This window comes from Gorilla gorilla, chromosome 3 (genome assembly GCF_029281585.2).
Source record: "Gorilla gorilla gorilla isolate KB3781 chromosome 3, NHGRI_mGorGor1-v2.1_pri, whole genome shotgun sequence".
Classification (NCBI taxonomy): domain Eukaryota; kingdom Metazoa; phylum Chordata; class Mammalia; order Primates; family Hominidae; genus Gorilla; species Gorilla gorilla.
In genome coordinates this window covers 57,039,328-57,060,152 of record NC_073227.2, presented here as the reverse complement: position 1 = coordinate 57,060,152, position 20,825 = coordinate 57,039,328, and the positions used below count along the sequence as shown (strand labels likewise).

General features: G+C 40.1%; 1 protein-coding gene across 2 annotated transcripts in view; it reads right to left on the bottom strand.

The window, feature by feature from the left end:
- Positions 1-20,825, bottom strand: part of CWH43 (cell wall biogenesis 43 C-terminal homolog) — a 75,591-nt gene that overhangs the window by 16,619 nt on the left and 38,147 nt on the right. For both annotated transcript variants that reach the window (XM_004038657.4, XM_055385583.2), the window contains 5 exons: positions 16,472-16,577; positions 14,247-14,382; positions 12,493-12,642; positions 7,048-7,192; positions 476-537 (listed from right to left, as the gene is read on the bottom strand). In XM_004038657.4, coding sequence (XP_004038705.2) covers positions 476-537; positions 7,048-7,192; positions 12,493-12,642; positions 14,247-14,382; positions 16,472-16,577 — 599 coding nt within the window. The remainder of the gene's footprint in view (positions 1-475; positions 538-7,047; positions 7,193-12,492; positions 12,643-14,246; positions 14,383-16,471; positions 16,578-20,825) is intronic.

Below are 20,825 nucleotides of genomic sequence, written 5' to 3'. Positions count from 1 at the left end.
TGATATTTTTTAAATACAATTTACCTATAGAGCTCACTACAGTATAGTAATGGCCCCATCAAATTAGTTAACTTACCCAGGATTATTGATTAGAAGCTGGCAAGGCTGGAACTCAAGCCCAGGACTTTCTCATCCAATGGCCCATGATGTTTCCACTAACCCATACATTCAAAAATGGTGCCATTCCTCCCATGTGTTGACAGCTACATATTCAGCATGCTTAATAGCCTACACAGTACCCTCTTATATAATTAAACTTAATTTGCTTAGCTATTTCTACTTTTGTAAATTATGAGACTATGCCTTGAAAAAGATGTTAAACTGTATAGTCAAATCAATGTTTATAAACATTGATTGCTTTTTATAAAAAGCAACAAAAATTAATTGCTTCCATTAAGTTCTTTTTCCTTCTCGGACAGACCCAAAAGATCACATTAATAATAGATTAAAAACAAAATCAAACCCCTGTGCTCACCTGATCAGCCCTCGATACATAATGTATTCACACCATCTGTCATGATCAGTGCTGTCGATATCCTAATAAAGAGCAGAGAGGAGAATGTTTAAAGCATAAAAAGCAAAGCTCTATTCCACATTGCCAAAAAATGTGTGAGCTACATGATAAATATCTCTTTGTACATGCTGTTTTCTCTTCCTGGTTCCTACTGATCTTTTTTGGTCCAAATTATTTGCTCATTCTACATATATTTATTGAGCACCTACTGTGCGCCATCTAGCTTCTGTACCACATGCTAAGAAAACAAAGAGGAAGGAGGTCTGGAGAGTGACTCAGGTAAATCAACGATTACAAAATAGCCCCTGACTCCTGGCAGCTTTCCAAGTCTCTCATCCCCAGCAGCACTGACTGCACCTTCATTGGTCATCCTGTACAGTACTTTACACACACTAGTTATGCCATCGTGCCAGGTATCTGTTTCTATGTCTCCATCCTTCCACACCTGCACAGAGGGACTCTTAATCACTTTTGGCCAACCTGTCACTTAGCATAAAACCTGGCATTGAGCAGGTGTTCCATCTGTGTTTCTTAAATTGAATCATGGAAATAAGAACATTTGGGGAGCAATCATGAGTCTTTTTGATGTTGAGGGCTTGGGACCAGGGTTATTATTCATCACAGAAAGAGAACAGAAACATATTCTTTTCTATCATGTGTTGGGAAAACTATAAATATGAGGTGTTTATTCTGAAGAAAGAAATCTCCATTTTATTCTGTTTAAATATCTTACAAATAAAAATTATACCTGACTTTTCACCACTTCTGAATTTTACTATTAACATTTAATTAAAAACACATTTTTAGATCACTAAAAGAATACATCACAATTTATTATATAATTCTTTATTTTTTTCTTAAGCTTAGTGGTAGACACATGGATGTCTATTAATTAATCTTTATTGTTGTTTATAGTACACACATACATATACCTTTTGCATACATAAAAATTATAATAAATTTTTTAAATTAAATTTAAAATGTTGATGAAGGAAATAAAGAAGCACTGTTCCGGTTTGTCTTGGGAAAATAGAAAACTTTAGTATTGGGAATAATAAACTAAATAGATAAATAAATAATAAATAAATCTATTTAACTGTCATTTTGTTTATCAGATTTTTTAAAGATGCTGTAAGACTTGCAAAAAAATTTTAAAAATAAAGATGCTATAAAGTTTTAAGACTGCAGAATTTAAATACTCATTTCTTTAAGAGAAAAATCTGTTCATCCAAGCATTAATGATTAAAACTCTTCTCCACATTAATAAACTTCCTCCTAGAGAAAGCAATATAAGAATCCACTACCAATTTTGACACAGCTTTTGATCACGACAGTGGAAACCAAGAGAGGATTAGATGAAAATCAAATCAAATTCTCCTTCCTTAACACCATGTACATCCCTCACACACACTCACGTGCACATGCACACACACAATATAAGAATGCCCTATTAGGATGCCATTTTTACATAGACTTGCCAAATTTCATCTTGTCTAATATTCGTTTGTGCTTTATAGACCATGTACTTACGCGTTTCTCTTATTTGATTTTCAACATACAGCCAGACACACATAATATATGTCATGTAAGTCTGAGGGCTTTGCAGATGTTATCTTCTATTTCATCCTCAAACAACCCTATGATTCCATAGATATCACTCTCACCACTTTGCAGATGTGGAACTTGAGGCCCAGAAAGACTAAGTAACTTGCCCCAAGGTCACACAACTGGTAAATGCAGCATCATCTAGGCTAGTGAATAATGACAGACCATGAGAAGAGAGAGAGGTCCAGCACCAGGGCCCAGATGCCTGTGTGGGGCTATCTTAGACCCTCCTGCCATAAGTAAGCCATCAGCTGACTGCATAGGAGAACCCAGGCAAGAACAGAAAACCACCCAGTCAACCCAAAGAATCATGAGAATATTCAATTATTACTGTTTTAAGCCACTACGTTTTGAGGTGGTTTGTTACACAGTGATAAATAACTGATACAGTCTCTGTGATTACACACTTTCCAGGTTTTCCTCTTCTGAAATCTCCTTACTCCCTTTCCTGAAATAATCTGTCTTCTCTTCCTTCACCTACACCCCCATGATAGCCATATTCAATGTGACTTCATCAGGGCTTTATTTGGTCTTCCTTTTGCACTTCTCTAATTCTAGCACTCTAATTTGCACTTCTCTAATTACTAGCAATATCACCCACTTCCATGGCTTCAACGCCGCTTCCCTACATGGTGGCCACTCCTTAATCTATAACTCTAGTTCTCACTGCCTTTCTGGATTCCAGATCTGTATATGCACCTGCCTATTGGACATCTCCATTAATGTCCCACAGATGCCTCAAACTCAGCCCAAAGCTGAACTCATCTTCCTTGTAAAACATTTCTTTCTTTTGTATTCTCTATAAAAATAAATGTCAGTATCATAATCCCTCTGACCAGACCCAGAAATCAGGGATCCATCTGTGGCTCCAAGGCTAAGTTATACAAGGCAATACAGGCTTTTTCTTGTTCTCTTGGGATACTCACTATTGGAAATCAGCTGCAAGGCAGAGAGGAAGCCCAAGTAGCCCATGGTGAGGAACCTGGGTCCACAGCCCAAAGCACCAATTTGCCACCTGTGACTCATCTACCGAGTAGGTCCTCCAGTCCCTAGTTGAGCCTCGTAGCTGATCCTGCATGGAGCAGACATGAGCTATCCCCATTGAGCCCTGTCTGAAGTCCAGATTCGTGAGCAAATAGATGACTGCTGTTGTTTTAACACTCTAATTTCTGCCTATTCAAAAAATGCAGAGACTAACTCATCTTCCTAATATCTGCCTTGCCCTTCTTCCAAAATTATGGTATTTTAGCTGTGAATATGGCCATCAGGACTAAACATTGCACCTCTCAACTTTCTGTACAGCAAGGTATGGCCATTAGACTAAATTTCTGCCAGTGAAATATAAGTAGAAGTGTTACAGATCAGTTTCTGGGAATTGCCTTTAGAGGAACTGGCATATGCTCTTGGCCCCTTCTTTATCCCTTCCTCTATCCTGCTAACTAGAACTTAAAGGCTGCCGGTTTGGGAACAGAGGCCTTGTCAAATGGAACCACAAGGTAGAACACAGATTCCAAATACCACAGAGTGCCATTCCAGTGTTGGTTCACCTGCCCACACTTTTACATAAAGAAATACATCTCCTTAAGCTGATGAGCAACTTCAGCAAAGTCTCAGGATACACAATCAATGTGCAAAAATCACAAGCATTCTTATACACCAATAATAGACAAACAGAGAGCCAAATCATGAGTGAACTCCCATTCATAATTGCTTCAAAGAGAATAAAATACCTAGGAATCCAACTTACAAGGGATGTGAAGGACCTCTTCAAGGAGAACTACAAACCACTGCTCAAGGAAATAAAAGAGGATACAAACAAATGGAAGAACATTCACTGCTCATGGGTAGGAAGAATCAATATCGTGAAAATGGCCACACTGCCCAAGGTAATTTACAGATTCAATGTCATCCCCATCAGGCTACCAATGACTTTCTTCACAGAATTGGAAAAAACTACTTTAAAGTTCATATGAAACCAAAAAAGAGCCCGCATTGCCAAGTCAATCCTAAGCCAAAAGAACAAAGCCGGAGGCATCACACTACCTGACTTCAAACTATACTACAAGGCTACAGTAACCAAAACAGCATGGTACTGGTACCAAAACAGAGATATAGATCAATGGAAGAGAACAGAGCCCTCAGAAATAATGCCGCATATCTAAAACCATCTGATCTTTGACAAACCTGACAAAAACAAGAAATGGGGAAAGGATTCCCTGTTTAATAAATGGTGCTGGGAAAACTGGCTAGCCATATGGAGAAAGCTGAAACTGGATCCCTTCCTTACGTCTTATACAAAAATTAATTCAAGATGGATTAAAGACTTACATGTTAGACCTAAAACCATACAAACTCTAGAAGAAAACCTAGGCAAGACCATTCAGGACATAGGCATGGGCAAGGACTTCATGTCTAAAACACCAAAAGCAATGGCAACAAAAGCCAAAATTGACAAGTGGGATCTAATTAAACTAAAGAGCTTCTGCACAGCAAAAGAAACTACCATCAGAGTGAACAGGCAACCTACAGAATGGGACAAAATTTTCAAAACCTACTCATCTGACAAAGGGCTAATATCCAGAATCTACAATGAACTCAAACAAATTTACAAGAAAAAAACAAACAACCCTATCAAAAAGTGGGTGAAGGATATGAACAGACACTTCTCAAAAGAAGACATTTATGCAGCAAAAAACACATGAAAAAATGCTCATCATCACTGGCCATCAGAGAAAGGCAAATCAAAACCACAATGAGATACCATCTCACACCAGTTAGAATGGCGATCATTAAAAAGTCAGGAAACGACACGTGCTGGAGAGGATGTGGAGAAATAGGAACACTTTTACACTGTTGGTGGGACTGTAAACTAGTTCAACCATTGTGGAAGTCAGTGTGGTGATTCCTCAGGAATCTAGAACTAGAAATACCATTTGACCCAGCCATCCCATTACAGGGTATATATCCAAAGGATTATAAATCATGCTGCTATTAAGACACATGCACACGTATGTTTATTGTGGCACTATTCACAATAGCAAAGACTTGGAACCAACCCAAATGTCCAACAACGATAGACTGGATTAAGAAAATGTGGCACATATACACCATGGAATACTATGCAGCCATAAAAAATGATGAATTCATGTCCTTTGTAAGGACATGGATGAAACCGGAAACCATCATTCTCAGCAAACTATCGCAAGGAGAAAAAACCAAACACTGCATGTTCTCTCACTCATTGGTGGGAATTGAACAATGAGAACACATGGACACAGGAAGGGGAACATCACACTCTGGGGACTGTTGTGGGGTGCGGGGATGGGGGAGGGATAGCATTAGGAGATATACCTAATGCTAAATGACGAGTTAATGGGTGCAGCATACCAACATGGCACATGTATACATATGTAACAAACCTGCACATTGTGCACATGTACCCTAAAACTTAAAGTATAATAATAATAAAATTTAAAAAAAAATCAAAAAAAAAGAAATACACTCTCTGTTATTTTCTGTCACATGCAGAAAATTTTCATCATGCCATGCTCTTTAACCTGTCTTCCAAACTCTGTAAATAATGTTACACCCTAAGAAGAGTTAAAGTAGTAAAATCAACATAAGACGGATAAGCTTTTTTCTCTGCAGATATTATCTCAAGACATGAAGTTGAAAACGGAATGAAAGGGACCAAGACATCTGCATAGGGCATAACTAAACATAACAGTCATATTTCTCATTATAAATTAATTCATTTGGCATTATAGTATATATACATACTATATATATATATATATATCAGTCTCCTGAGAATTTGATTTGTGTGGCAGTTCCCCAGAACATGATTATATTCTGGTACACTGACAAATTCAAGTGTTTCAGACCTGAGAAGGTAGAGTAATTCAGTGTCATCTGCTGTGGCCCTGTTGGCTAATTAGCCATTCTCTCTGTGTGGCATTTCATTTTGTTTTACTCTCAATTCTTTTTTAATTTTTATTTATTTATTATTTATTTATTTATTTATTTATTTAATTTATTTATATATTTTTTTGAGACAGAGTCTCGCTCTGTCACCCAGGCTGGAGTGTAGTGGTGCGATCTCAGCTCACTGCAAGCTCCACATCTCAGATTCCTGCCATTCTCCTGCCTCAGCCTCCTGAGTAGCTGGGACTACAGGCACCTGCCACCACGCCCGGCTAATTTTTTGTATTTTTAGTAGAGATGGGGTTTCACCATGTTAACCAGGATGGTCTCGATCTCCTGACCTCGTGATCCGCCTGCCTCAGCCTCCCAAACTGCTGTGATTACAGGCGTGAGCCACCACACCCAGCCCCATAATTAACTTTCATAATGTGGCAGATTGTGCTTTCTAAACATGGCTACAACAAAATCTCACTTTCCATTAGTATTCTTATCTTGTGGTTTTGATATTCCTCCCATCAAGAATTTAATGTGGTCAGACTTGTGATGACAGTGGAAGTAACAGTATATGACTTACAAGGCTATGCCATACAAAGCAAAACAGACTTTTTCTGGTTCTCTTGGGATATTCACTATTGAAAGCCAGCACCATGCAGGGAGGAAGCCTAAGTAGCCCATGGCGAGGAACCAGGGTCCCAAGCCTAAAGCACAACTTGCGACCTATAAATCACCTATGAAGTAGATCCTCCAGTCCTTGGTTGAGACACCTAGCTGACCCTGCATGGAACAGAGATGAGCTACCCCCATTGAGCCCTGTCCACGTTGGAGATTCATGAGCAAATAGATGATTGCTGTTGTTTTCAGCTCGCATGTTTTGTGGTGATTTTCTAGGCAGCAGTAGATAGACTGCACATTAAATTGTTAGGTGAGGTTGGTTTTTTTAAAAACATGAAAGAAAAAGAAGTGTTTTACTTAATAAATCAGAAATCCTATTAAGATTATGTTACCTTCACATTGCCATGTTCAGTGAGCTGTAGATAATCTCTGGAGCCAGGTGCTGAAGTGATATATCCCAGAAATATCACTTGATTAGAGCTACTTTTCAGTAGTTTTGAAACAGCAATAGCCTGAAGTTTCCTGTCGAGGTCATCTCTAAAAAATGTAAAAATATGACCCTTTATTGTATTTGTAAAACAAACTTTAAAAAGCCTTAGGTACCTAAGTTGTCAAAGACTATCCGCATATAGTGAAGAAGCCCAGAGTCATTCCTACTCGGGCAACTGTCTTAACATTATACAAATGAACAAGATCTAGATACAGTGCTTCAAATGAATAGGCTGACAGACATTTGGCTAAGAACATGACCTTTCTTCACAAATCATTTGGAGTCAAGTCAATTTAAAGATCTACTCTAAATACAGCATTTGTTCAACTTTTCATCAGAAGAAATGAAATCACTAACATGATAACTCACCATCAGTATTACAGCTAAAGAATTAGTAGTTTAAAAAAGTAAAAAGAGCCAGGAATACTGGTAAGATGAAGAATCCTGACATTCACAGAGCCCATCAGGCTTATGTAACCTAAGCTCCTTCAACTGAACACTTTTTTTTTTTTTTTTTTTTTTGAGACAGAGTCTCACACTGTCACCCGGACTGGAGTGCAATGGCACAATCTCGGCTCACTGGAACCTCCACCTCCCGCATTCATGCAATTCTCCTGCCTCAGCCTCCTGAGTAACTGGCATGACAGGTGCACACCACCATGCCCAACTTAATTTTTGTATTTTTAGTAGAGACAGCGTTTTGTATGTTGGTCAGGCTGGTCTTGAATTCCTGGCCTCAAGCAATCCACCCACCTTGTTTCCCAAAGTGCTGGGATTACAGGCGTTGAGCCACTGTGCCCAGCCCAACTGAACACTTTCTGAAAGCCTCCTTGGCTCTCCTGCTCAAACACTGGCTGAACATGGTGCTTTTATTATGCTAAGCACTGCAAACCTATAACTGAGATACTTAGGTGGGTACATCAAGCTTCTGGGGAGTTTAGGGGAAAATAGGACATCATATTTTACATGATCCAGCCAGGAAAACAGAAACACCCTAGATGTTTCAAACAAAGTGAATTTAATATAGAGAATTGGTTAGCTAGGTGATGGGAAGCCAGATAGGAGTCAATGAGGCAATCAGAGATTAATAACAATAAGAAACCAGTACCACCTCTACAGCTACAGGGAAAACAAGAGGAGGTGATATTATCAGAGTCCAGAAGCCAGCACCGACTAGTGGGAGATGTAGCAATGGAGGAGGCTTCCCAGAGGAGCTGGGACCATACAAAGAAGAGCTGGAGCCACAGAAGAGACTCAGCTCCTCCCAGAGACACCAGAGGAAGCAGAGAGAGAAGGAGAGAAATACACTAGCTTCTCTACTCCCTCCAACCTTGCACTAGTGCCTCCCATTGGCTAAACCTACCCAGAAGCCAGAAGGCAAGGGACTGTGGGAAATGCAGTTCTCTGCAATGCATAGCTGAGAGTAAGAGCAAGGAATGGAGCCCAGAACAGATAGGCAGTAGTCAAACACAGGCATTTACACAGAAAGGTAGCTAATACATGAGTGTTAAGGGGGAAAATGACAAAGAAAAATAGATCACCAAGCACTGAGAAGACTGGAGAAACCTTGTTGAGTTAGGATCTCAAGACAGGACTGAGTTGGATAAAAATAGCTGAGGGCTATTAAAAGATGTCTCAAGAAATAAAAGAGTGAAAAGAACAGCCATTTGTTAAACCCCTTTGCTACTGAATTCTCACAACAGAAGGCAGGTGGTAGCTCTATTTTTAAATGAGGCTAATATGCCTATGGTTATTCTTCATGTCCCCAGCCCACACTCATCCTCTGTCTTTCTCTATGCCCTGAGAGGCTGACCCCTGCAGATTTCATCTCCTGGACTTCCTTCTCTGCTGGTTTCCAGTTAGGTTTGGCCAATCGGAGGCACCAATGGGAGATTAAAAGTTGGGAGAAGAGCAACATTCAGGGATTCCTTCCCCAGTCCCTCTGGCAGTAGCTGCATTCTATGCCAGGTGGTCCCTTGTCCTGGTTCTGGGTCTCACTGGGCTCTGGGAACACTGTTTTCTCTGCCTGTTCCTTCAGCCTTAAGGTAGGTAATGATTCCCCACGGTTAACTAGTGTCTGAGTGCCTCAGCCTCTCTTATTTGTTCCATGGGTCCCTCCAGCATCTTGTTAAGTAGTTCTTTCATTAGGTCTGCAGGGAATTCTGTTCCTTCTGATACCTACAACAAGGATTCAAATCCAGATCTAGAAAATTCCAAAGCTACTAACCACAGGCAGTGTTTTCAATCCAATATATTTTAGTAGCCTCTAACTGGAAGTAATCTGTGAATTTGGTTTTACATTTTCTCAGGAGATAAATCTTACCTAGTGAGAGTAATAAAACTAAAAAGTATATGTATAAGGAAAGAGGTCAAGACAGAAAGAGAGAGAGCTCACATATGCTTTATGTTTTCTTATCTGTTAATATTTTGTTGGTCCAATAACCCTATAAAGTAAGCTGGAAAAGAGAATTTTATCCCATTTCCAGAGACACGAGAACTGGAACTTACCAAGGTTAACCGGCAATGGAACCAAATCTTGAACATAGGTTCTGTGTCACATAGTGTCAGACTATGGATTCTGTGTTCTCTCCTCTTTGTATATGATGCATGTTATAGATTTCTTTAAATGGTGATTAGTGGCTCAGTTAACTACCTAAAATAATATCAATTTTCATTATGGTGTTTGCCTGAGTGACTTCTAAAAAATGCTGCTATTTCCTACTTAGTGGTTGTAAAAGACATATTTGTGCAGTCAGTACTTTTTAAAATCTTGTTGAATCAGCTAATAACATGCACAAGCATTAGAAATTATTCATTCCTAATAGGATTTTCACATTTATATGCCATAATCACTGGAAAACGAAATCTCTAAATATTTATTCACAGTAAGAATTTGTGTATCTAGTACTGTAGAAAACAAAGACAAATAAAACATGTCGTGATCATGTCACAAATTATTCAAGGTGTTAACTTTCCTATGTCACTTGTTGGGAGGCTACAGTGTCCTGGACAGTACTTCTGGGGAGTGGCTCAGAGCAGTGGTTCCTAAAGCAAGGACTGAGTCTAGCTGTGTGCTTGGGACATGTCAGATGCTTGATTCATGTTTGACAAATGAATTATTTTTTAAGCTGCCCAATATACCTTATATTCATAGTTGTCTAATTTGGTTTAGTAATGGCCAGTGTTAATTGAGCACTTACTACATTCATGTACTTTGCATGAGGTAATATGGGCACAAGAACCCCATGAAATAGGTAGGACTATTGCACCTGATTTACAGATGAGAAAACTAAAGCTCAAGGTAGTTAAGAAACTCAGCAAAGGATACACAGCTAGTTAATGAATTAGAATTCAAACCAGATTGTCTGATTCCAGGTTCTGGAATCCCATGCTCTTAATCATTAAATTACACTGCCTTCATTCCTGGAGTTATGTATCATCAATAAGTGTTCACTATTATTGTTACTGCTATTGTTGTCATTATTATTGAATCAAATAAGCAAGACAGCAAGTAAAGGATATGGTGTTATCCAGAGAGCTTTAAGTAGGTGGTTAACAGAAAGTGAGAAAAGGCAATCCTTCCCTCCTCTTTTCCAAGCACATTCCTAGGGCTCTCTTTTAGCTTTCTCTTCCTTTTCAAACCTATTCTTTACATTTTGGGATATATTGGAGAGAGTTAAAGGGGACAGGGGAAAAAGGCAAAGGAAAGAAGTCAAGGAGTTAAACTGTTTCTTAGGTTGAGAACTTGCAACCTTTAAACATGAAAGTATTATTTTTTTTAAAGATAAACCCAATGTTAAGTACAACATAAGGTCATGGGAATGATTTCTGAATGCCTGTACTTGCTACATGAAAATCACTGGGAAAAAAAGAAAGCATTTCTTCAAACAGCTTTTTTAAGAGATATGAACCATCTATATCATCCATCCTCCAAACACTCTTCTTATTTCTAAGGAGGTAAGCAAGAGTCTGGTTCATAAATGGTTCATATTAATTATATTTGGATGGTTTATTTATATTATTTATGATCTGACTTATTTAAGAAAATATTCAAATATGCTTTCACAGATTCACATAATAGTGTTAGAAACAGTGAGGTAACCAGGGAAATAAGAGTGGCAGACACACCAATTTGTTTAAATAAAACTTATAGTACAACAACGTTGTCTTCCTAAAGTATGTCTCTTTAAAGTTCTGTGGCCTCATGTCATTAATGCAGGCAAAGCTTGCATGTGAATGTCATAGCACATAGCTCTTTATATTCATGTTTAAATTATTGTGGTTTAGTATGGTCAAGTATAAGTTACATACTTTTATGTTTGCTTTTACAATATATTGCTGGGATTATTCATGATTTATTCAGTACTGTCACTGGTTGTAAATGTTATTCTTTGGGGATAAAACTCATTCCCCACTCTTTATGTTGCGTGTAGAGGGACTTCCTTAGAAAACCATCACTGGCCTCTCTCCCATTCTTTACTTTTTGGGAGGACTTTTCTAATTCAATAATCTTGAAATTAACTTCACGTGCTTGTCTCAAATCCTTCTTTTCTATTCTCCTTGGAAGCTGCCAGTTTGCAGACAGGCTGTTTTCCGTCCTCTTCTTTCCATCAAGGAGAGAGCTTGCCAGGGCAAGCAGGGTAGGCCCACCATTTAGGGGGAGTCAGTTTTGTGTATATTTAGGCATGTATGCACAAGTCCATATGGGCACTTAAGCCAGGTTGTCCAAATAGGCTTATCAGTATTCAAAGTATTTTGATCTCCCTCTTCCAGATGCCTCTGCCTATCTGTTGTTCGTGAAAACATCAGGGAGAGAAGAGATGTCATTTAATAACCTCAAATCCCAACAGTACTTCCATATGTAGCAGTAATCCTGTAGGAAAAGGAAATTTCTTTTTCTGTTGTCTGGTTTATTGTGTGGTTGCAAGCACTTGTAACCCTGGGTTTGGGACGGCCTATGCCCTGACTGTGTGCTTGCTCCTGGTTGGATGGGTTGTCTGACCTCTCTCAGCCTAGTTTCTTTACCTGCAAAATGGGGCTCTAAGAGTGCTTACCTTACACAGAGTGAAGAGCAAACACAGTAATGCACTTTGGACAGCCCCTGCACAGGGAATTGACTGTACAGCTCAGTAAATGCAGACTAACACGGCCTGTCCCTACACCAGCACTAACGGCTGCCTGCATCTTAAATGCTTCTGTCTGATTTTTAAAACCAGCAACACAGGGAGAAATACTTTGGGAGGTAAAAAAGAAGAAAATGAGAAAGGTGATTTCATAGAAATCAAAGTACATTGTTAATAACATTTCTTGGCATTTGTGTAATATTAGGTAGGCCAAAGAAACCCACTCGTGGTTCCCAAAGTGTGTCACGACAAAATCCACCAGCTTGCCCGAAATGTTAACGGTCAATGTGATGGCTGGTGCAATCTCGCCCTCTGGTGACGGAAGAAGGTGATGCTCAGATTTCACAATCGGGTATCTTGACAAAGCCATAATCCTGTATTGGAATGAAGAGACACGGGCATCATTGTCAGTCCCATTCTACCATGCGCTGGGACTAAGCAAATGCATTAAAAAGGGATGTGTCTTACTGCACACATCCCACCAAGGGACATTCAAAGCAATGCGGCAGAGACTTATATGGCAGTCCATTTGTCAGATCGTTTCATCTGATAGCATGTCTCACTGTGTCACTAAGGAAACACCATCAACTCTGTTTTAATAAGTGCTATGGACACATGAAAAGGGCAGCACTAGTAATACAAAAAAACCATTGTATTTGCAGTTACTCTGGCAACACATTTGCATAAACAATTCTAATATTAATCAACACATATGGGAAGGTACAATCTTGCCAGCTAGAACATGGAGTAACAACTTACAAAATTAGAAATGAAAAACTGTCCTATAGGCATATGAAAAGGCATTCCACCTCACTCTAAGCCACAGAGCTCAGTCCTTGGCAGGCTTCTCTTCCCTAGCTAGACGCATTCTCTGTCACCTTCATGGAGTCTCTGAGACAGGTCTATCTCTATACGATGATAGCTGAAGGTACATCTCCAGCCTGGCCTGTCCTTCTCAGCCCTCCAGGCCATACCCAACTGCCTACTGGGCATGACTTGACTGTCTTGGGGTATCTCACACTTAGCACAAACCTAAAGGTCTCCTGATGGTTCCCATTCCATTAAAGGGTATCATCTCTTAGCGGGTACTCAGGTCAAAAACCTAGACATCACCCTTTATTCTTCCTTCCCCTTCCCTGACATCTAAACTATTGTAAGTTCTGTTGGTTCTATTTTAAAATAGTTCCTGAGTTTGTACTCTTCTAACCATCTCCACTGTTCCCATTGTCATCTCTCATCTGTGCTATTCTACCTATCATCTCTGCCTCCTGGCTCCCACTCTTGCCCCTGAGAATCTGTTCTTCCAGATCACTATCCTGTTTAAAATCCTCCAGTGGCTTCCAATCACAACTGGATAAAATGGAGCCCTCTATGATCAGGTTCCCATCCTTGACTTCCTTTCTTACCAGTTGCTCTTTGGCCCCCCATGCTCCAGGCACACCAAGATGGATCCTGCCTCAGTCTTCACCCTAACTGTTCCCTCAGCTCTTCCCAAGGCTGGTCCTGGGTCCTGCTCATCATGATATCTTCGCAGAGACCTTCCTGACCACCCTACCTATAGTAGCATTTCCATGGCCACTGCCCACCCACTTATTCTCCCTCAGTGGTTTCTTTTCTACACAGCGCTTATCATGATTGTGAAGTACCTTATTTATTTTTTTTGTGTACATGTTGATTTTCTGTCTTACACTGGAAGGTAAGCTCCATGAGGACAGCATCCAGGCCAGACATGCTTGGTGCTGCAACCTCAGCTCCTAGATTGATTGGTTTATAATGCTGAAGAACTGGAAATATCCAGCCACAGAGAAACCATTTGAAAAATTACAGAATGTGCATATCTCCAGCACCTCCTCATCCCCCAAGAAGCATCACTGGGGCACATTCACCGAAGGTATTACAATATCAACTTGCCACTCCAAGCCTATGCAGCCTAGCCTTTCATGACTATCTTCGGGATTAACTCCCAAGGTATACTCACCCCCAAGTGTGATACCTTGTGCTTGGACCAAAGTCTGTATAGAAACCCAACTTTTCCCCTAGCCACATGGTTAAGTCATTGTTCCCCATATAGGGCTTAGAAGCATCACTCTCCAAAATTGTTATGAAATCTGCACCTGTTCAGAAAAAAAAAAGTAGCATACAGTGATGAATCACAGCAAGGCAAAAAACAATTAGCAACACTTTATTCTTGACCCTTAACCTTTTTTTCTTTACTGATAAACCCAAAAACAAAGTAATTATTAGTGAGTCACTAGACGGAAGTGGCTCAAATCTGAACTCTAAAGGAATTTTCCCACGTTTAGAATGCAGTTAAAACATGAAACACCTCCAGGAACTACCAAGAAGGATAAAAATTTTCAAATGTGCTCAACATCATTCCCAAAATTTCAAATAATCTTAATGCAGTTCTCAAATATCCAATTTATGTTCAGAAACAAGAGAATGGTGCACCATAGCATTTTATTCCAGCACAGACAGCTCCATAGTACTGACCCAGAACTAAGTTGATTGGCTTTATTAGATCTTGGCCAGGTGTGCCTTGGAAGCCTGTAATCAGACTAAAAAAGGGCTAAGGGGCAAAAAAATGTCTTAGTGGCATTACATCCATATAGACACTCAGATATGTCTCAGGAGGCATGCTTATCATTAAGAATAACCAGAACAGGTTAGTCCTTTACTTATCCTGCTCCATACACCCGTAGTTGGTCTACAAACCAAAAACAGTCTCAGATTTCAAAGATGCTTCACACAAAAATGAGCATCCCGGAGCATTGAAACAAATCAAATTGGCCCTAGGCCTGTTGAAAGCAATTTGCTTCACAAATCAACCTCCCTCTGACCCATGAACGGGGCCAGCCCCTCCACACCTGTGGGTATTTCTAGTCAGGTGGGACGAGAGACTGAGAAAAAAAATGAGACACAGAGACAAAGTATAGAGAAAGAACAGTGGGCCCAGGGGACCGGTGCTCAGCATACAGAGGACCCGCACTGGCCCCAGTCACTGAGTTCCCTCAGTATTTATTGATTACTATTTTCACTATCTCAGCAAGGGGAATGCAGCAGGAGAACAAGGTGATAGTGGGGAGAAGGTCAGCAGGAAAACATGTGAGCAAAGGAATCTGTGTTACAAATAAGTTCAAGGGAAGTTACTGTGCCCGGATGTGTAAGTAGGCCAGATTTATGCTTCTCTCCACCCAAACATCTTAGTGTAGCAAAGAGTAACAGAGCAGCATTGCTGCCAGCATGTCTCATCTCCAGCCACAAGGCAGTTTTCTCCTATCTCAGAATAGAACAAATGTATAATCAGGTTTTACACCGAGACATCCATTCCCAGGGACATGCAGGAGATGGAGGCCTTCCTCTTATCTCAACTGCAAGAGGCCTTCCTCTTTTACTAATCCTCCTCAGCACAGACCCTTTACAGGTGGCGGGCTGGGGGACAGTCAGGTCTTTCCCTTCTCATGAGGCCATATCTCAGGCAGTCTCAGTAGGGGGAAACCTTGGACAATACCCAGGCTTTCTTGGGCAGAGGCCCCTGTGGCTTTCCGCAGTGCATTGTGCCCCTGGTTAATCGAGAATGGAGAATGGCAATGACTTTTACCAAGCATAATGCCTGTAAACATATTGTTAACAAGGCACATCCTGCACAGCCCTATATCCCTTAAACCTTGATTCCATACAGCACACATTTCTGTGAGCACAGGATTGGGGCTAAAGTTACAGATTAACAGCATCTCAAGGCAAAACAATTTTCTTAGTACAGATCAAAATGGAATTTCTTATGTCTTCCTTTTCTACATAGACACAGTAACAGTCTGATCTCTCTTTCTTTTCCCTACAACCCATTCTGCCTTTTGAGCCAAGTCTTCTGGTCCCCAACAGTGGGTCCCCAGGTGACAGAAGCTACTAGCAGGGGCATCCCTAAGAACAACAACACAATATGAATCCCCTAAAGATACTCAGTATGAGGAGTTGCTCAGAATCAACTGAATTAATTGCTCTCAAAGACAGGAGTGGTTACAGAAGCTCAGTCCCCCTGCAGCTGCCTGCCAAAGTAAAGCATTTTTGAGGTGAGTTTATGACCATCTGCTGGTCATAAATTTAACCTAATACCTGCATTAAGTTATGGCTTACGACCCTGCTGAAAATAAAAGTAACAATAATAGTTTCTCAAAACCTGGAACTAATTCCAGGAAGACTTACCTGTTTCATTGAGCAGGTGAGCTGATCTTTCTAGACTAGACCACCCTTCATTGTCATATCCAAACCTGAAAGGCCAGATGGCAGCAGAGACCTCTTTGGTTGGTGCCTGAGGAATTGTTTTAATGGTAGATTAGGATGACTGAACAATGGCAGTTTCAGTGACCCACTTTTCTCCACTCCTCTCTACCAAAATTCTTATTTCAGCAAAGGAATTTCCGTAGACATTTTCCCACATTTAATCCATGAAATTAAGAAGATATTTGCTATATGGCATTCTCAAATTAGTCTTCTGTGAACTTCTAGCTTAAGTTTGGAAGTTAGGAGGGATGTTTGAAAAGTGAGTTTTGTAATAAGCACTGCTTATAATAGTAAAAAGTTAGAAACAGCCTGGCTGTCCATCAACAGGAAAATGAATAAACAAATGGTGCTATGTGGAATGGAACATTACACAGCCCTAATAAATGAATTAGGGCTACATAGGTCCACAAGGAGGAATCTCAGAAAGATGATTTTAAATTTAAAAAAAAGTATGTTGCAAAATAGATACATCAGATGTCATATAGAAAAAAAATATTGTCTAGGGATCTGTCATATATGGTAACAATAAAAAGGAATTCATGAAAGTGCTTAAAAAAATCACAATACTCAGGATAGTGTTTACTCTTGCATGGGAAATAAATCACACAGAGGGATACAGAGGGGCCTTCAACATATTGAAGAAGTGGTCAGCCTATTTTAACCTAGTTATGAATGATGTAACACCCTTGCTGTACTGGAAAGGTCAAGGCCCAGGAGCACAGCCCCCTTTACAAGGTCCTCTCTTAGGTCGTGAGCGAGTCAGATAATGCACTGCCCAACCCTAAGTATCCATCTCAAATGATTACCTACTAGGGTAGTGGGGGACTCAGGGAGGGAGGTGGCAATTGGTAATGGGTCAAAAAAAATCAGAAGAATAAGACCTACTATTTGATAGTAGGTGACTATAGTCAATAATAACTTAATTGTATATTTTAAAATAAAGAATGTAATTGAATTGTTTGTAACCCAAGGGATAAATGCTTGAGGGGATGGATATCCCATTCTCCAAAATGTGCTTATTTCACATTGCATGCCTTTATCAAAACATCCCATGCACCCTAAAAATATATACACCTACTATGTACTGACAAAAAAATTTAAATAATTTTTAAAACGGCAAAAACAGAAAAAAATCTAATGACTACCTGGTAAAGAAAGGAGAACCATCAACAGAGATTTCAAGAGACATATTATATTTATCATGCTATCCTTTTTCTTACAACTATTCATCTGTAATTAATTCTAGATGTCATCACTCCAAAACATGTTATTCCTTCATTCTTCTCAGGAAATGCCACCTCCCTTCATCCAGTTGCTCAAACCAAAAACATAGAAGTCTCCTTGATTCCTTCCTTCTCCTCACCCAACAACATCTACCCTCTCAGCCAATCCTATCGGTTCTACTTTCAAAATATATTCTAAGTCTATCCATTTATCTCCAACTCTACTTCCATTACACCAGCAAAGATCACCATCATCTCTCTATGAGACAGCTGAAGAAGCCTCAGAACTTATCTCCTTGCATCTATTCTCATCCCCTTATAATCCATTTTTCACAGAGCAGCCAAATTGACATATATCATTTTTCTTCACTCTCCTGCTTGAGGCACTACAGTGGCTTCCATTGCAAGTAAAATAAAATCAGCATGAGAATGTAAATTAGTACAATCACAATGGAAAACAGTTTAGAGATTTCTTAAAGAACTAAAAGGAGAACTACCATTTGATCCAGCAATCCCACTACTGGGGATCTACCCAAAAGGAAATAAGTCATTATGTTAAGAAGACACTTGGACACACATGTTTACAGCAGCACAATTCACAATTGCAAAGATATGGAACCACCTTAAGTGCCCATCGACCAATGACTGGATAAAGAAAATGTAGTATATATGTACACCATGGAATACTACTCATCCGTGAAAAGGAACAAAATAATGTCTTTTGCAGCAACTTGGATGGGGCTGAATGCCGTTATTCTAAGTGAAGTAACTCGGGAATGGAAAACCAAATATTGTATGTTCTTACTTATAAGTGGGAGCTAAGCTATGAGGATGCAAAGGCATGAGTTATACAATGAACTTTGGGGACTTGGAGGGATGGGTGGGAGGTGGTAAAGAATAAAAGACTACACCTTGGGGATGGCAGGAAAATGGCAAATAGGAGGCAAAACTAACTTGCAGCTCCCACTTCAACAGAGAGAGCAGCACATGGAGACCCACACCGTGAACTTTTGCTCAAAGAACTACCACAGGAACATGCCAAGAAAGCCAAGGGAATCCACAGACCCTTTGAAGGAAGTAGATTGTTGCTGCAGGGTCCATGGGACAGCCAAGGAACTATGAGTTGGCTTGCTTTCTCAGCCGGGAGGCTTGTAGCCTGGGGCAAGTTCCTAGCCCTGCTCACCGGCTGCCTGGGCATAAACTCAGTGCTGTTGTGGGGGCACGGTTGGAGTGAGACCAGCCTTTCGTGCTGTGGGTTGCATGAGAGCTGGGTGAGGCCTGTGGCTGCCGGCTTTCTCCCACTTCCCTGGCAACCTGTGTGAGACAGCAGAGGCAGCGATAATTCTCCTGGAAACATAACTCCATTGGCCTAGGATCCACACACCCATCTCCCACAGCAGCTACAGCCAGCCCAGCCCAACGAGAGTCTGAGCTCAGACACACCTAACCCTGCCCCCACCTGATGATCTTTCTCTACTGGCCCTGGTAGCTGAAGAAAAAGGACATAATTTGGGGGGAGTTCCGTGGCCCCACCCACCACCTGATCCTGCCTATACTACTACAGCTGATGTGCTCTTGGAAGTGCCACACCCTGGCTGGAGGCCAACAAAACCAGCACACTTAACAAAAATACAACCAAGGACCCTCTCAGAGTATGCTTCACTCCTCTGCTACCTCGACTGGAGCAAGTGCTGATATACATGGCCAAGAGATTTGAAGATGGATCACATCATAGGACTCTTTGCAGATACTCCCAAGTACCAGCCCAGAGCCCAGTAGCTCTGCTGGGTAGCTAGATCCAGAAGAGAAATAATCACTGCAGTTCAGCTCTCAGAAAGTCTCATCCCTGGGGAAAAGGGGAGAGCACCACATCAGGGGAGCACCCTGTGGGACAAAAGAATCTGAAGAGCAGCCCTTGAGTCCCAGATCTTCCCTCTGACATAGTCTACACAAATGAGAAGGAACCAGAAACACAATTCTATTAATAAGACAAAACAAGGACCTTTAACACCCCCAAAAGATCACACTAGCTCACCAGCAATGGATCCAAACCAAGATGAAATCACTGAATTGCCAGAAAAAGAATTCAGAAGGTTGACTATTAAGCCAATCAAGGAGGCACCAGAAAAAGGTAAAGTCAGACTTAAAGAAATCAAAAAAAAATGATACAGGATATGAATGGAAAAATCTCCAGTGAAATAGGTAGGATAAATAAAAAACAATCACAACTTCTAGAAATGGACATGCTTAGAGAAGGGCAAAATGCACTGGAAAATCTCAGCAATAGAATTGAACAAATAGAAGAAAAAACTTCAAAGGTTGAAGACAAGGCTTTCGAATTAACCCAATCTGACAAAGACAAAGGAAAAAAATTTAAAAGATAAACAAAGCCTCCAAGAAGTTCAGGATTATGTTAAATGACCAAACCTATGAATAATTAGTATTCCCAAGGAAGAAGAAAAATCTAAAAGTTTGGAAACAGATTTGAGGGAATAATTGAGGAGAACTTCCCTAGCCTTGCTAGAGATCTAGACAACCAAATACAAGAAGCTCAAAAAACACTTGGGAAATACATTGCAAAAAGATCACTACCTAGGCACATAGTCATCAGGTTATCTAAAATCAAGACAAAAAAAGAATCTTAAGAGGTATGAGGCAAAAACATCAGGTAACCTATAAAGAAAAACCTATCAGATTAACAGCAGATTTCTCAGCAAAAACCCTACAAGCTAGAATAGATTAGGGTCCTATCTTTAGCCTCCTTAAACCAAAAAATTATCAGCCAAGAATTTTGTAGCCAGCAAGACTAAGCTTTCATAAATGAAGGAAAGATATAGTCTTTTACAGACAAACAAATGCTAAGAGAATTTGCCACTACCAAGCCAGCACTACAAGAACTGCTAAAAGGAGCTCTAAATCTTGAAACAAATCCTTGAAATACACCAAAATAGAATCTCCATAAAGCATAAATCTCACAGAACCTAAAAAAACAACAACAAAATGAAAGAAAACCCAAGGTATACAGGCAACAAATAGCACAATGAATAGAATAG